Consider the following 18,078-nt stretch of genomic DNA (forward strand, 5'->3'; position numbering starts at 1 on the left):
CATGTGCTGCAACACCTGCACCTCTAACCAGACAACAGTGTTAACTGACATGCTTAGACACAGAAGAAAGTGCTTAGTAAGCAAACATTTATGTTAATGTATTAATCTCCACTTAATGTACTCGTATTGTTAATATGAGTCAACCTTAGCCTGCTTCAACATGTGGAACTTGGGTATCGATTCTGCCTCCATAATAGCACCCTGGGCATTTCGTGTTCAGACTGGTTTAAATTTAACAACACTCAAAATTTCCCCTGTAAGTGCAATAGTACAGCAAAGTACAGGCATAGCACAGTAATGCAGTTGGGGACTTAAATGTTATTGAAAAAGTAGGATGTTTCCTATATATGTCAGCTAAGGACACATAAGTTTATAAGCTATCAATCTTTGGCTAGTTTAGATATGAATTTAATATATTTTTACCAAGAAAGCAATAAAACGGTGTTACAGTTTTATTATATCAATGTAGAGGCACAGAAAGAAGCTGTGGGAGAAACTGCAGATGACCAAGTATCTTCTTATGAGTAAATCTTTATTACAGAAAGCTGGTAAGTTACATTTGAGTGCTGATTTAGTCTGGGTAGAAATACCAAGATGGAAAAATATAGACTATAATATATGAACCACTAACTGTGGCATTTTAGCCATTGTATATAAAATAGCCAACAAAACAATGGTGGTCCAAATCAAAGCTTTAGCCTATATTTAAACCAAGCCAACAGACAACTTTATATTCCAGTCACATTGCTGTAAGTGAAGGCGAACAAAAGACCCACATTCACACACCAGCGTCTCCATGATTTACAGCTGTGAGAAGTGCTTTTCCTGTGCTTTGTCAGGGTGCGGGGACTGGTCTCTGTATGTAATGGACATGCCTTTAACTTGCAAATTGCGCCAAGAGGGATAGTCTGGAAACAATGCATCCGTGATTTTAGTGCCATTTCTTCAAGACTCTGAGGTTTCGTTCATTATTAACAAGCAGTGATTTTCAGTCGTTGCATTCTGCTCTGTTTCATACGCATTTTAAAGGACGGTGAAAGGGTTAAATCGCAGCTACCTTTGGAAGTTGAAACCCTGCATTGCTGGCTTGGCACTGGTTTCGTGCAGACGTCTCCCAAGACTTAAACATCCCTCCCACACTAACGTCGAAGGAAAGCCACAGCATTTTCCGTCCCAGGATCGACGTTGCTTTTTAATTCCCACTCATTCGAGAGGAATGCGATGGATAATCACAACAACCAAGAATATTTCCGATCTGCCAGCAACGACTCCACCACCTACATGATGATGCCGCCGCCGAAGCGAGGAGATGCCCCGTCTAAGCTGTGGTTCGCCATGGTGGTGATGGTGGTGGTGGTGCTGCAGATCGCCTCCACCACCGGGCTTTTCGTCTTCTTCAACATGTCGATCGCACAGGTAAAGTGTCCTGGTTTGTTTTATGCATGAGAGCCACAAGTGCGCGGATGTGTCCACTGTGGAGTTGAAACTTTGTTTCTCTTTTGTCAGACTGTTTGCACTGTTTGCAGCAGCGCTCAGATTGAGGCGACTGGATTTAGTTTAGTTTCAATATTGGCTTATCTTTAAAACAGTAATGCATCATCATTTAAGCTTTTTGAATTATTCTGTAAATAACAGTTATTTAAATAATGTATTGTTATTATTATTATTATTATTATTATTATTATTATTATTATTATTATTATTATTATTATGTATTGTCTGTCTTCAGATTCTTGTTTCTTTATCCTGAATACATTGCTTCTCTGTATTTGCATTCTGTAAAATGATTCTTATTCTTTCTAAATTAATATCTTGTGGATTTTATACACGCTTCTTCTCAAATCTGTTAATTTATGCAAAGTTTGTAGTGTATACAGATGTTAAATGTACACTAATTGATATTGAGACATGTCCCGTACGACACTTAGTCAGTATTTCCCTTAAGTTATTACAGTATTATAGGAGATTTTTAAACGACTTAATTAGTTGTTGGGGACTGTTTAAGCTGTATGATTAGTTCAGTTTTTGAAGCAATACTAATGATTAGTTGACAGAGGTTTTGATTGGAGTTTTTTCCTGGGACTGTCCAATAGGACACCCCATCAAGTTTCTTGTTTTAATTAATAAGCACACAAGTAATTAATTCATGCCACTTGCATTATTGGTAAAATTAGGTGTTAGATAATATTTAAAATGAAAGTGGTTTCAGATTATACTGCCCTTTGCTTGTTGTAAAGAGAAGAAACATTGTGGGCATAGAGTGGATTCTTCCTACCACTTTGCTGACATGTTTCCTGTTTCCATATGATGTGTACTGAGGCACAAGTGTTTCATTCCCTTTAACCTGCGCTACATAAACCATAGTTGTCTTTTCTTTGAATGCTGAGGCCAGAAAAGTTGAAGTCACTTTTTAATGTATAACAGCCCTTTCCCTGAAGGACTATACAAGTCAGTAATAAACTTGTTTTGCTGAAACATCATTACGGATTTAATTGAGCAGCGCTCTGGGAGGGGGGTGACACATTTTATTAGCTTAAGATGCAAACACCCCTGTGCTGGTTTACCATCCCAGAGAGAAATGACTATCCAATAGCTTTCTCTTCCAATTGGAATGCTTTTTCTTTATGATCACTTTCTTGGATTTGTCAGAGCTTACACCACAATTGATCCAAACCAGAGGGGGAACGTCTCTTAAATATGAATTGAAGTGGACAGTGCTTACACACTCTTACTTGAAAAACATTTAGTTTGGAGGCACAACACTTTCCTGCATTCTTGTGGATGTCAGACGATTTCAGTTAGTTGTCATATTTTGTGGATTATGTTCTTATAGTTGTCGTGGCACCCTTCGTCATGGCTATATATAGAACATTGTATGTTAGTGTTTGTAAAACCATCTAAGTTGCCTTGGATAGGAGCATTTGTTGAATGACTTCATAATAACAATAATTTGGAAAATAATGGGTCTTTAAATCTAGAATTCACTAAAAAGACAAACACCAGAAAAGGTCACCCGAAGAGAGCTGGAGGGTTATACTATGTTACTTTCAGTTTTCTTTGAAGAATGTTACTATAGTTTGTCTCCCCTTCATCAGTCCTAAATTGTTCACTGAGGTTCTGGAAGATAACAGATACAAACTAATCTGACTCCATTCAGATAATTGATTCAAGCAGAATTAAGAACAGCAGTCAGCTGGAAAGTTGTTTATCTCTGTTCAACTCATCACAAATAAAGACCGACAAACAAAGAACTTGAAACAACAGAGACCAGTGGGTAGACACGGAGCACTTACCCCTGCTAGCCTTCAATGCACATTCTTCAGCATCAGCATAATTGTCCCATTCCCCTACACATCAAGCAATGATTCATGGAATAAAGTTGTCGTCAACATTCAATCTTAAACATGTTGGTCAGTATAACTATACGGAAAACAGTGTGTTATCTTGGTCATATTATGTAAATTGCCAACAAGAACACAATAGACCCTTTATAATAAAAATACTGTTGATAGAGCTTCCAAAGGTAGCTTGTTTTTCATCAGGGTGGCACTGTCACTCTTTTCACTTTTAGACTTCTTGTTTCAATTCAGTACTAAACAGAGAAGTCTATCCCAAAGATGCAACACCTGCTTTTGGAAAACTGTGATAGTTAGACTGTAATACAGTGCTGTGTTTGCCCCTTCCTGATTCCCTCCATTTTTGCATATTTATCACACTGAATGGTTTCAGATCTTCATACAAAATGTAATATAAGACGAAGAGAACCCAAGTAAACACAAAATTCAGTTTTTAAATTATAATCTTAATTTATTTAAGGAAACTAAAAATCCAACACCAACTGAACTGGCCCTGTGTGGAAAAGTAATTGCCCCCTTAGTTACTCAATCAACCTAGTAACCACATTTAAATGATCATTGGATTAAATTAGAGCAGACACACCCAGGCTTGATTACTGCCAGCCCTGTTGAATCTAAACATGACTTATATAGAACCTTACCATCGATATGAAGTCAGCTACAAGGTCTCAACAAGCAGCACACTATGCCACGATCAAAAGAAATCCCGGAAGAGATGAGGAAAAAAGTTGTTGAGATATATCAGTCTGGAAAGGGTTACAAAGCCATTTCCAAGGCTCTGGGACTCCAGCAAACCACAGCGAGAGCCATTATCTCCAAATGGACAAAACTTCCTCCAAGGGCACAGCCACAACTCATCCAGGAACTCACAAAAACACCCATGACAGCATCTAAAGAACTGCAGGCCTCTCTAGCTTCAGCTAAGGTCAGCGTTCATGATTCGACAATAAGAAAGAGACTGGGCAAAAATGGAAGTCATGGGAGAATTGCAAGGCGCAAACCACTGCTGACTAAGAGAAACATTAGTGCTCGTCTCACCAGGATGCTGACCAGGATTCAAAAATATGGGCAACACAAAGGGTATTATCTTTATATGCAGTAATTGTTAGGAATTTAGGAATTTAAACATCCTACAGTATCTAATTTGGTCTGATTACATTATATACTGTGGTCCTTTTTGAAAACACTTATGAACATATTTGGACAGTTACAAAAACAACTCTTCTTTGCTTTGTTGGCATTTCTGACTCAGCTTCAGTTTTGTCTCTTTGGGTTTGTTCTTTGATTTATTTTTCCATTATAACATCCAATTATGTCCTTCAATGAGCAGCACAGAAGAGAGATTTCAAAGATATTTTGTGACGTTAAATTGCCACATTGTGATTAGAGCTTTTATAGGCTCACCATGGAATTCAGAGTGGAGGTTTAAGGCTTGCAGCTGATATAACACAAGACATTGAGTTGGGCTTCCAGTGAGACTGTGGGTAAAGGCAGTTTTTTCTCCCAGAGCCAAAATCTGACAGAGCCACCACCAGCCAACTTCATTATGTATTCATGGTTTCGGTGTGAATGTTACAATGGAGGTGTAATACTACAGTGGTTTTGTACAATTAGTTATACTTTTGAACAGAATCTGACTGTTTCCAAGTTTGACCACAATTTGACCACAGGTATTTATGGGGGCAAAAAATAAATAAATAAATGCATAAATATACAAATTACTATCTATTTATTTTAATCTGCTTCCAGAAGATCAGTTCCTTGCATGTTTTTGTAAAATGCTTGTTGTTTGTTTAGATTTGATTGGAGGGGCAGCACTACAGTTTTGTTTTCCCTTAGTAGGTGTGACTTCAGACAGAGTTAGAACTTGAATGAACACTTTCTTAAATCTAATCAGACTTATGTTTCATGTTTCCAGGAAATGTGTTCCTTATATATATATATATATCAAAGTATATCAATTTAAGAAAATGTGGAAGTTATACATTATTTTTTAAGAAATAAACAATTGACCTATGAAATCTACAGTCATGGACCAAAACTGCCCATTAAAGCAATTAATTCCTAGTGACATCATGATTTGATTCACAATAAACACACAAACATTTCAGTGGAATAAAACTATCAACATGACATTCCATAGATCTGAGACTGAATAAGGACAAACAGGGTAATATTTATTCGGAAAATGCATTGTAAACTTTGAAAGCCAGCGCAATGAGAGTGATGCAGGCTGACTCTTTATTCTTTGACAGACCAAGAACCAAGGAGTCACGGAAGAGCTGAAGTGCTTGAGTTTCCTGAATACGATCGAAGAGCAATTCACCACAATGAGCCAAGAAAAAGCCAAGGACCTGCTTCAGCTTTTAAGCAGCACACCCTGCTTGGAACTGGCAGAGGGCATCAAATCCTACATCTCCAAGGTGAGTGTTGATTCACAGGAAGTGAAACCTTTATATATATTTCCCTTGTAAGGTTTTATAATGTATTTAAACAAGAACCCCTGGAAAAGTGGAATTGTCGACTTTGAGAGATTCAGCTACTCTAGTTGAAACCAGATACATCTCCAAGAGGATGCCATTACACACTGAGCAATAACCAGATTCGAGGAAAGCCAGTTCTGAGGGTATAAAACGATATCCTGACATAAACTACACAAAACAAAAGAAGAAAAACAAATTGTAAAGATTCAGTGACATGAGATCCATTAGTATATGAAATTCGAGTCTTGTGCGGGTGATACACACAGCAACCCATCCACACCTGGTTGTTATTATGATGTTGTTCAGCTGTAATGCGCTCATAAGCCACATCTGGTGTTACTTTGAACCGTTTCTTCTCTTGCGACTCCTATGTCGAGCAGTGGGGGGAAGAGAGGCATTCGATGTGTGTCATTAACATCCAGATGAATGTGCATGTGCCAGCCATTGTAGCTCACTCTCTGTCGGGACCATCAGCCTGGGGGTCTTGTGTGGCTGTCCAACACTTAGTCAGGGCAGATCAAGACGTGGTACATTGATTTAGCAGGCTGTCATTGAGAAAAAGGGGCTTGAAGGGGGACGCTATTATATGTGGCAGAACAAGGAATGTAAAGAATTAGTGTGGAAAGTATTTGTGCATCGCTGTGGGTGCTTCTATGCTGATGAACTATTTACCTCTCGAGAAAACATCGGATACAAAACCCCGCCTGTTTACAGTGAGCACAAGGCTGTAGAACTGGCAAAGAGCTGACAGGCCATATTGACAGACCATGGACCGCCATGTAGTGAATAAACATTTGTCAACTAATAAGAAAAGGACAAAATTAAGCTTTAACTGTGCTATTTTAACTGAGGAAAATGTAACCTTTTTCTTTACACTCTAATAGTTGGCGTGACTAATTATTGTTTTTAAGTGCTTTAAACAGAGAATGTTTTATGGATTGTTCAAACGTATGATTTTAAATTGACACAACGCCAGGCACAAAATTAAGCAGACTCAGATTCAGTATTATCTAGTATCCGGGCCTATTGCAATATGCAGTGTCTTTCATAGAGACACATGTAAAAGACTATTTTACACCCCCCAAGAGCAAGTGGACTCCAGTGGCTACAACCACAGATCATATTTAACCTAGCACAGCACTTTGTGAGTTGCAAAGGAAAAGCATGGAATGTGAGCATTGTTTTAATTAAACACAGCTTCTGCACAGCCAACTTCCTAGTTAATAAACAGCCCGCGGACTGCAAAGTTTTAGTTTGTCTTAGTGCTTAGTCTGTGCGTTTGTGTGTTTGTCTGTGAGTATGTGTTTATGTGGTTCAGAGAGAGAAAAATAGAGACCACTCACTCCTTTACAGCATATGGTGCCTGCTTCGAATGTAAACAGAGCAGACATTCGAGGAAAACAATGTTTATAAACCCTCATAGGTCAGCCGTTTGGCAGCCGTGCACTTTAATATTTGGAGCCGTTTCCTTAAACAGTCCCCTTTCTTTTGGACTTGATAATATTAAGACTCAGATTTCTAGCAGAAGAATGCTGAGCAGTTTTCCACTGTATGGTCATGCCTGGAAGCTAACAAGTTTTTATTTATTCTTACTTCCTTCTTTCCACAATATTTTGAATCTTTAAATTGATGACTGATGACTATATAAAACATATCAGTTGTGCATTGTTTTCTGCTGCAATCATATTTTGTTTTTTTGTGATACAGTATCACTACACAACTGAAAGAAAATGACACAAATCACTAAAGCTTGTCAAGATCGTGATCTCACTCAACTGCATTATATATTCTTATCTTTTCTATGAAATATTTAAGTCATTTTGCCAGGTTTATTCACAGAAATTAAACAGGGAAAAACAGAATAATATCCTATCGTCAATTTAAAAACCAGTCTGACATTAAAAATGTGACTTTAATAAAAGATAAATGGAAGACATTTTCTCTGTTATGAAAAGCAAACTATTTTCTCTTTACTGGATTAGCTTTGTGTTGTGGCATTTAAGTTTTGAGTTTGAGTGTGGGCCAGAAATTAACGGAAAGAGAAGATTGTTAATGTTGGATGAAATTAATCATTTCCTTCTTGGAAAAATACGTTCCTTTTGATATAACTAGACATTTCAGTGTAATTCGGCATATGACATCCAGCCCACAAATTGTAAGTGCTTACAAAACATTACCAATGATCAGTAAACTGTAGAATGATTCTGGCTGCTAAATGTGCTAAAGACCAAAGCTGTTTAAATGGGTCATGTAAATAAAAGCTTGAATGTTCAGTTTAATTTAAAAAGGCTTGGTTCTGTATTGTTCTTCAGAAAGTAATGATTCTCAGTGAAGCAAAATACACTGATGTGTCCTACTTTAAAATACCAGTTTCAGGGTTTAATGAATTACGACAAATGCTGCTCCAGTTCATACTCACGGTGTTGACAAGGGTGTGACAATTCTGATCTTATTAAATGTATTCTGAAGGTCAATTCCAGTATGAAACCATATGTAAACAGTTTTTGAGTTCTTTGAGAAAATATATTAAAAAAAACACCACCAGACTAGATGAAGGCTCCCCAAGATGTTTCTACAGGTTCTCTTTTCCATGCCACACCTGCAAAGCTTATGATTTCATCTTCCTATCTTTTATATGGTCTTCTAGGTCTTTTTTCATCTCTTGGGATCCATTTGATAGCTTCCTTTGTCCACCTTTGATCTGTTATTTTTGTTGCAATGTATCTGTCCCATTGTCATTTGAACATTTTCACTCTTTTAATGATGTCACATTTTTGTTTGTTCTCAGGTTCCATTAATTACATTGCTCTCGTCTTGTTACTCCAAGCATATATTTGTCCATACTTTTTTGTGTCTTCTGCAGTTTCTATAACATGCCATATATGCCCCCATATATATACATATATCTTTTGGCTTCTGTTATGCGAAAGCTTTCAAGACAGAATTTATATGCAGGAATGAGCAATCACTGCTATCAAGCATTTACATTTTTTAGAGTAGAGTTGCCTGGCTGGTTATTCCTCTAATGGATTCATGCAAATATGCATGCGTGCAATAAAAGAAAAAAGGTTGAAAGGAAGAATTGTTTGGATTAGTTTACAGTGAAACAAAGGGTGCAGAATATAATGATTTCCATTTGTGCCTTGGACTTGGAAGGTTCAGATCTCATTACAGTGGTGAATGTGTTTTTAATCACAATCTCTTATTGTGTGTATGAGACATAACTCCCTGTATAACAGATGTTTAGCTGTCAATGCTAATAATAGCATTTCTATGTAGGCAACCTCTGAATACAAAAATGGTACCTGTTGGCCAATTCGAAAAGCATTACATGAACTTTTAAACTCAATCAGGATATGGTCTGTGCCGATTCACAGTAGTGTAACTTGTAACTGGTGACGTAACCTGAGCTTGATTAATTAAACATCTATTGGACTTCTTTCAAAGCAGCGTTGCTGCGTGTGATTTTTTACTTTGCTAGATTAAAATCTTCAAACTTTGAAGTCCACATAGAGCAAACGGGAGACCAATTTGCGTCAGTTAAAAATGTTTATCTAGGTGTGGTTGCTTCCCATTTACAGTAGGGACATAATGATTCAAAATGTTTGAGCAAGTCCACAGTGCAGGGATTATCTTTTTTCCCTTTTCAACTCAGCTCTCACGTAGTGGGTGAAGTTATCAATACCATTTTTGATATGGTTTTTATGCTAGTTGATAAGCAAGGGCTTTGTTTTCCAGGTGACTGAAAATGCCATAAGAAAGCATACACTTCAAGGTAAGAGACATCATGCATGCTAACTGCAAAACACCCAAGTAGCCGAACACCACTGTTTTTATCGGTTTGTTATTTATGTCTGAAATTATAAACCATGACCGAGAGAAAAGTAATCTGCTAAGTAAACTTTACAAGGAAGCTACTGCAGTAATTCTACAACGTGACGTAGATTTACGGGCAGAGCCATCAACTTCAGAATGTATAAGAACACAGCTGTAAAAGTAAGTTATTGTATTGGTAGTTCAGGGGCTAACCTCATTAACCTCACAACATTTTGAATAAACTGATTTTTCTTGACATTTTTTAGTTTTTTCCCTGGGGATCCTATTGGTACGAAGTGATTCTCATTCAAGATGCATATGTATTGCATTTTTTAGCTTTGCTTGTAGAGCTATGCGTCTGTGCAACTGTAGCTCAGATTTATTTGCACGGTTTTATCTGTACACATCCTCTTCCTGAATTTTATTTAATATTTGTATCAGTGTTTTTTAATTATTATTATTATTATTTATCTTTTCTGTAATACCTCATGAATTTAATATATTATTACTGACTGTCCCTGTACATCTTTACCAGAAGCAAGAAACCTACCTCGGAGATTCAACACGTCGGGGTCAAAGGTTGTGAGCACAGTGATTCAGAGGCCATCCGCCCACCTCACTCTGAGAGACAATGGGCCGCAGACTCAAGGTGAGGAACAGTAGGGATTGTTGTCAAGAGTGGCAGACGTCTGATGAGCAACAGCACTCCCGGGCTGTGTAAAAACGAAGAGAGCACGAAGCATTGAAGCATCAATACAATGAAATTAAGTAAGGCATGTTTGGTGATACATTAATTAAGGTATAAATTAAAGGGTATAAATTAAAGCCATTCAGGCACCCTTGTTTTATTATTAGTAGCTGTTTCCTGAAGGGTTTCAGGGAACAATCCTCGATTAGCAACCTTACATGTCACCATTACAAGAATTGTGGGTGTTATAAGGTGTGTTGGGATTTCCTCTTCCCTGTGAGAGTTATATTTTATGGGTTGAAGGACTTTCCCAGTGATGGCTGTTGCACAATATTTGTCACTGTGGGACACCAGTGTCTTCATTAAGACAAAATCATATCCTCCTGTTCTCTGAGGGCACACATTGGTTAATATTAGGGGAATACTTCACTTGGTTCATAAAACATTTATAGTTGGGAATCTATTACAAGGGAAAGAGAACCTGACAATTATAAGTTTAGCAATGGATGTTTGCTGTTCATGCTATATCTTTATATGTACCTTATCCTGAATTATAATTCATCTAGGCAGGGGTGTGTGTTCCCTTGGTTAAAATTAATCTCTCCAAGACCGCAGTTCAATTCAATATAATCTAGCTTGAAAAGGACTGTAAAGCAATCACAAACCAGAAAGGTCATTTAACAAACTTAATAGCTTCTAAGTTTCATGTAGGGAATAAATGAAAGCTAATTTAACAGACCTTTAGGAATATGAAACCGGGATCGTTTCTGAAAGTGATCTCCTACAAACCATTATAGTCTGCTCAGTATTTTATTGAATTCTAATGGAAATACTTCTATGAACCCAGTCCTGTTAGATACTGTATGTGTGCAGACATGTTTTTCATTTACAGTCACTGATGAATCATGCTGCTCTGTACAGTCTGTGTTGGTCTGTCTTAAAGAGCATGTATACATAAATCCCAACCTAACAGGTATTTATATTCAAGTGTTTAAATTGTGGCAGCACTTGTAGAGTTAACTTGGAGAGTATACAAATGGTTGGTATAATATAAATGGATATTGGCCTAAAACAGTATTTACTAAATTACCAATATTTTCTTTGCATTCACATGTAGTGCCGTATTTCCCGTACACATCCAGAAATAGTGAGTCACAGGAAAAAGTGATGATTTTTCAAAGATCGGTAGTTGATAGTTACCTGGGAAATTACAATCTATCTCTTGTGCCAGCTCTCTCTCTCCCTAACTGAGCCTCCTTCTCTTGTCTCACCCCAGGATCATCTAACCAGTCACCGCAGTCTGACCTCCACCAGTCCTGTCGCCACCCCATTAATGCCTGGGATTCCCGCAGCTTTGGTGCCCATGTCCACAACATGAGTCTGAACGAAGGGCGGCTCCGGGTGCCCCAGGATGGCCGCTACTACCTCTACTCACAGGTGTACTTCCGCTACCCTTCCCCGAGTGACCAGGAGCGCACTACCAGCCACCAGCTCGTGCAGTGTCTCTACAAGAAGACGTCCTACCTTCGGCCGATCCAGCTGCTGAAGGGCGTGGGCACCAAATGCTGGGCGGCTGATGCCGAGTACGCCCTTCACTCCGTTTACCAAGGAGGGCTGTTTGAGTTGAGGGCTGGGGACGAGATCTTCATCTCGGTGTCTTCTCCTTCCATGGTCTATGCCGATGAAACGTCTAGCTACTTTGGAGCCTTTCGCCTCGATCTTTGAACTCCTGTCTTCTTGTTTTGGGAGCAACTGCCTATATTTGTTTCTAGAGAGGAGAGACTGAAAAAAACACCAAGAGTGAAGCAAAAATGAAGGAAAACACTTTTTAGGTGGGAAAAAATCCCATCAAAGACAAATTAACATCTTCAATCTACTCTAAACCTAATGAATGCTACTAGTCTGTTGTGCCACCCTCCTGCCCAGCTTCATTTAGCTTGCATGAAGTCCTGGGGTAGTGATAGTAAAGCACCTGCACACTCATTTTACATAGGAAGCCACATGCAACTTCAGAAAAATTAACCTTTGTAGTTAGAGGATTGAATAATGGAAACAAAAAGCTTGGACCACTAATTATAAGAAGGTCTCACTTCCTTCACAAAATTTTACTCATATTTCATGAATACATCCTCACACCAGAAAAGGAAAGGAGCTAAGCAAATTCTGTATACATTTCTTTAAACTTGGAATCTGCTATTATTTTTCATTTTAAACCCTTCCAATTTTGAATGACCAATTGTTAATCTGTTCACATTAGCCATTATAATCCTCTCACTATGATGAAAAGAGAGGAAACACACATCCTCTGAACCGTAATAGTCAGGCCTAGAACTGATTTATAATTTGAAAAAGAAAGTAGTTGTATGTGTAAGCTATGAGGGTCACACTACTACATATATTAGACAGTAATGTGTGAAAGTGCATTTTACTACAAACTATTATGTAGCTTTGTCATTGCAGACTGACCTGGGGATTTGTCATTGCTGACTGTGAGTCACCAATGTCTGTGAAAAGATGACTGTTGTAAAGGAAGTAAAAACTTTTTGGTTTATAATGGTTTTGGCCATTATATATCAATGAATATAAGCAATCGTTTTACTTCCTTTCAGATTGTTGGTTTGAGTAATATATTCTGGAATTTAGAAGAAAATAATTATTTTCATATTCGTTTCCTGTTTATGGTCTTTGGAGGTACATATGAATATTGCTGGTGATGTAGCATCCGAACGTTAATCTCTGAATTACAGACCAAGCTATCTTGTGTCCTGAACATACAGTAGACCCCTGATAATCTGTGCATTAGACAATACATGAAATCAAAAACCCTTGTTGTATGTGTTCATGCGTTATTAGCCTGTTGGCCTGAGTAGCCCATTTAATTTGGTATACGTGTTAAAGAATCAGTTCAGTGCATCATACAGCACTGCTCTGCACAAACATATGATTGAGCCCAGAGAAATGAGTTGTATGATACCTGAATGGATTCCAAGAGGAAACACATATTCCTGTTGATCACGGAAAAAATCCTGCTGTTCAAAGAAATCAAACAATTACTACTGTACTAGATTTGTGGTTTCTTATTTTCCTGTTCAAGCTGTATTATTCATGCTGTCTATTAGTTGAGCTTGGATTTGTTTTTTGTTTGTTTGTTTCCAAACACTGGACTCTGTTCAGCCCCAAACTACACAGACTAATGGGGTCTACTGTGATATGTGTCAGTCCATATACTTCTATGTAGCTAAGAAATTCCTTTGGTTTTGAACTTCCCTGAATTTTAGTGTCACAAAATAAGTATATGCAACCGTAACAAATGATTTTCTGAAACCAGAGTGATCAGAAACACCATGGCTTGGCCTTTGGACTCATGCTGGGCTTGATGTTCTCAAGTAGGATACTGGTTTAATATTCTATTTATATTACTGCTGTGGAAGCACAAGGGGAAAACTGGAAACTTGCATTATCTTTGTGTGGATATGGACTTATTTTAACAGGGTATGGCTTTAAACCTTAAAAAAAAAGAATTAAAAGAATTCCCTCAGCATGTGCTCTGCAGATATGCAGTTCTGCCAGTCTCATGGAGGGTTCAGAGGAATTCTTCAATCCCGTCTGACTGGAAGAGCTGCATACTGACTGAACAAAGCCTCATAATCCTGTTACAATTTATGTTTATAAAAAACATAAACCAACATCAGCTGGCTTTTTAACTCTTAACAACAGTGACATACAGGACAGGATTGTTGAATGAGATCATGTCAACAATACAAGAGTAATATTTTCGTTGATTTTGGTGCTTAAACAAGAATACACAAAACAACAGCATTTTTTTCTACTGAATGCATACATTGTAACCTGAGGAACAGTTTTAAAAACACAACAAAAAATATTAAATCCTGCCCGCAGTGACAATTTTGAAAGATTTATTTTGATTGAGGGGAAATGATTTATATCTAATGCAACTTTGTAAAACAGGCAGGTCATAACTTACTTTCTTCATGTGGAAATCTGTGAGTTACAGATAGAAAACATGTTGTTGAGTGTGACACGTTATAACATTTCAGTAGGATTTTCAAGTTGCAGTTAAGGACGGCTTTCCTCTAAGGCATATGCAAATATGCCTATTTAGTAGGCTTTGGTAAGTGCCAGCCCAGACATCATTACTTTCATTAAGATTTAAACTTGCATAATACCTGATTACTTTGTGCTGATTATATCGAGTATAACCTGGAAAACACCTTGAATAAGCCCAAAGGCCAGTGCTACCAGTCTTTGCATGAAAGGTAAAACATTTTCTTCCTGCAAATTTAAATGAGATCAGTCTGAATAAGTTTCCTTTTCACTGTTGTTTTGAAGAAAACAAATAATTGTAATTCCTTTTCAAAGACAAGAAAGGAACATTATTCCTGATTTGTAAACTTGGCCCAATATTCTTTTCAGAGGACTGTAGAAAAAATGCTAATCAAATACAAATGATCATAATCTTGGGTTATATAGAGCTACAAACCAGTATGTAAGTTCCTATACTGAGCCATAGCTGCTTATTTCAGAGACTTTCCACAGAGGATGTATAACTGCCATGTATACCACTACATTTTTACAATTTAACACTTAAAATGAATAGTTGTTGTTCTTATTTTTCCCCTCAGAATGTGCAATGTTTAGTGTAAATATGTTTTTTTCTGTCTTTAAATTGTAATTATTTGTAGTTTTATTGTGTTTTTTTAATTAAAAAAATAAATGTCAATGATAAAATTACTGGTTATTTTGTGTCTAGACAGTTTCCAATAATAGCTACTTTAATGTAACTGTATTTCAATTCACAAAAAACACTTCACAGATTCCCAAGGCTGTTGGTGGTTTTCTAAGCCTAAGTAAGATTGTTTCTTGTTTGTCTTATCAACTGCTGATCATGAATCATCTGTTGTCTTTTGTTATTCAGCGGGAACATGATACAATATCTTTTTCTTTCTTTTTTTTTTTTATCCACTCTGGAGGAGGATGATGGTCTATCTTCAGTTATGTTAAAAAACAAAGAGCAGGTTTGCAACTAATAGTGTTTTTATCACAACACTCACTAGTAATGTAATGTGTTGAATGTTTCAAAGTGAGACATCAGACAGACAGTCTGAAAGTGAAAGTGAGCGCGCTGGATTGTTGTAGTATAAAAACATGGTAGGATGTGAGCGGTAAAAATAAAAAGAACAAGCTTGTTACGTAAGTGACAAGTGATGGTATATAATGCTAGTTTTTGGAAGCGCACTATTTGTTCTACAAATTCAGCTATGGCCATGATGGAGCGGTGGCTTTGATGTAATAGAAAGGGAAGTCATTCTTCTTCAACATGGACAGTTTTAGGATTGAGGTGCGTTTCAGAGCAGGGGAGGGAGCGGTCATTGTGATGGCTGGGTTTCAGCTTGGCCAGCACCAGCACCATTGTACTTTACCTTTTTGTGAATGATAAAATCATCCTGAAAACCTTTAAAAGAAATACAAAACATGTTTCCCAACCTGCTGTGGGCCTGAGTTCCTCTGACTGTCCCTTTAACGGCCTCACAGGGAAAAGGCAACGCAGGGTGTGTTCCCATCTCCTCCACTGCCAAACAGCAGCCCTTCCTGGAAGACAAGCCTCTGCCTTTAGTTTCACAGTGAAGTCAGCCTAACCTGAATGTGCAGAACAATGAAGCGCATTGCCTATGATTGTGTGAATTCCCAATGCTGACTGAATGTTTGGAAACGCCTATAATAGTGTCTGAAAAACCCGAGAGTCTATTGTGTTTACCGAGAGTTTGATGTTTGGAGAAATTAGTTTAATTGCTACTTGAAGTTGTAATGGTCATTTTGGCATGTCACAAATGTCATGCAAACTCATGTCATACAAAGGGCCAATTGCACCAACATGGATTAGTCAAAAATTTGTACTAAATCAAGGATTATAATTTAATCAGGATGCTGTAGATTTAATAATATATTAAAATTAATCCAAGATTAAATATTAAACCAAGATTAAAATATTAAAATATTGCACCACTGATTTTAGCCCAGGTTTAAATGTGAAACGTGGATTAATGTAAAACCTAGCTTGGAGGTGGTTAAAACTTGTAAATCATGGATATATATATTATATATATATATATACATATATATTTTAAAATGGCCCAGGGTACAGTCACAGACAGGCCCTACAGACAGGCTCTACATCCCAGCCTGTGTCTCCACATTTGCCAAGCCAAGACTACAGCACCAGTGGAGTAAACCACTACCCAGCCACCTAGCTCTCGGGGAGGGAACTGACTAGGGAGACGGGTGCTTCCTCTCCCCTATGCTTTGGTTTGTCTTCTACAGTTTCTTTATCATTGTTGTATTGTGCCCAGGTTTTACAGCCAAAGGTGAGCAGTGGTGGAATACATTGATAAAATATTTTATATACATTTCCAATGTTGAAACATGGGTGGATCAGTTTAATTTATTTGAGTTATTATTTTTTTAAATCAAAATAGATATTACGAGTGCTGTCTCTTGTTTGATCTACTCTCACCTCAGAAATGATGGATGTTGTTATAAGAAAAGAGATTTCTCATGAGGATGTACAAGTTCTACAAACATTACCGGTAACTTATATCAGAACCCAAAAAACAAAACCTTTTCATAAAAAAATGTATTAAAATAACTTCTGTAAACCATAAACCACAATAGGCCATAACTTGAGAAGCAAGGTGCTGGCCAGGTTATCTCAATGTACTGAAAACTGTCAGAAAACACAATACAAATAACAGGTATTAAGTTAATGTGATGCATTTTATGTAACATTCTGGTACTATTTATTTATAATAATGTTTCAATAGGCAAGTGCAAAAATTGATGGTTAATCATAAACCTAAGATTAGTATCGTAATCCAAGATTTGTATACATTTTTTACGTTTTTGTGGTGCAATGAAACTGTGATTAAAAGTAATCTTGGGTTAACTAATTCTAGATAGGCACTAAACAAAGATTTTTAAAATGCATGTTGGTGCAATTTGTCTAAATAAAGGGATTTGAATAAACCTTTGTGCTATATAGTTCATATATCTGAAACACTCCCATTATACAGAGACTGACAATACTTTTTTTTTTAAGCTCAGGTAAACTGTTGATAGTTTCATTAAAAAGTTACATAACTCCGATCAGAAATTTCCAGGATAGTTTCCTTTAGTAGGTTTGCCAAAAAACAAAGACAATATGCCCGGAAAGTGAAAGTTTCTACCACTTTTGCAAAAGATGAAAAACAAACTTCCAATAGTACAGGACTGAAAAACATTAAGCATTTAACTTGCTTTTGTTTACTTCAATGATCTGTGAATGTTTTATATGACACCTCTCCACTTATTTGCATTTTAGGTTTTTATGTTTTAATCCCACCTGAAGGAGTCCTATGAATGCTGAGCTTTATTCCCTCACACATTTTCTCCCCTACTTTCCTTTCATCTGTCTTCCATTTCGATAACTCCTCTGCAAACATCTCCAGACCTGCAACCACAAGGAAACAAATTTTGATGAATATGTAACACATGTGCCTATATCCAGAAAACAGGAACTCTGAGAAACATTTTAAAGAAATGTTTCAGCTTTGACCCGTCAGGAACAGCACTCTTATAATAGAATAATTATAAGACCTCAAAAGAAAAGATGCTACTTGTACAGAACATGTTTTGGACTGCTCCTACTATACATGTTTTTTGTTGATTTGTAGAAGAGACT

The 18,078-nt window shown here is 37.2% G+C and overlaps 1 protein-coding gene across 1 annotated transcript; it reads left to right on the top strand.

Moving 5' to 3' along the window:
* Positions 1 to 298: 298 nt before the first annotated feature.
* On the top strand, positions 299 to 15,092 carry tnfsf10l (TNF superfamily member 10, like). The gene is made up of 5 exons (XM_066714848.1): positions 299 to 1,416; positions 5,612 to 5,779; positions 9,578 to 9,614; positions 10,191 to 10,304; positions 11,620 to 15,092. Exons 1-5 carry the CDS (start codon positions 1,222 to 1,224, stop codon positions 12,066 to 12,068), a joined length of 963 nt encoding a protein of 320 aa, XP_066570945.1. The 5' UTR covers positions 299 to 1,221; the 3' UTR covers positions 12,069 to 15,092.
* The last annotated feature ends 2,986 nt before the right edge of the window (positions 15,093 to 18,078 follow it).

The sequence above is a fragment of the Amia ocellicauda genome, chromosome 10, assembly GCF_036373705.1.
Source record: "Amia ocellicauda isolate fAmiCal2 chromosome 10, fAmiCal2.hap1, whole genome shotgun sequence".
Lineage (NCBI taxonomy): Eukaryota > Metazoa > Chordata > Actinopteri > Amiiformes > Amiidae > Amia > Amia ocellicauda.

Coding starts and splice junctions, on each gene's coding strand:
- tnfsf10l (XM_066714848.1), top strand. CDS start 1,222: ATGGATAATCACAACAACCAAGAATATTTCCGATCTGCCAGCAACGAC. Junction 5,780..9,577: donor TCAAATCCTACATCTCCAAG/GTGAGTGTTGAT, acceptor TTTGTTTTCCAG/GTGACTGAAAATGCCATAAG. Junction 10,305..11,619: donor CAATGGGCCGCAGACTCAAG/GTGAGGAACAGT, acceptor GTCTCACCCCAG/GATCATCTAACCAGTCACCG.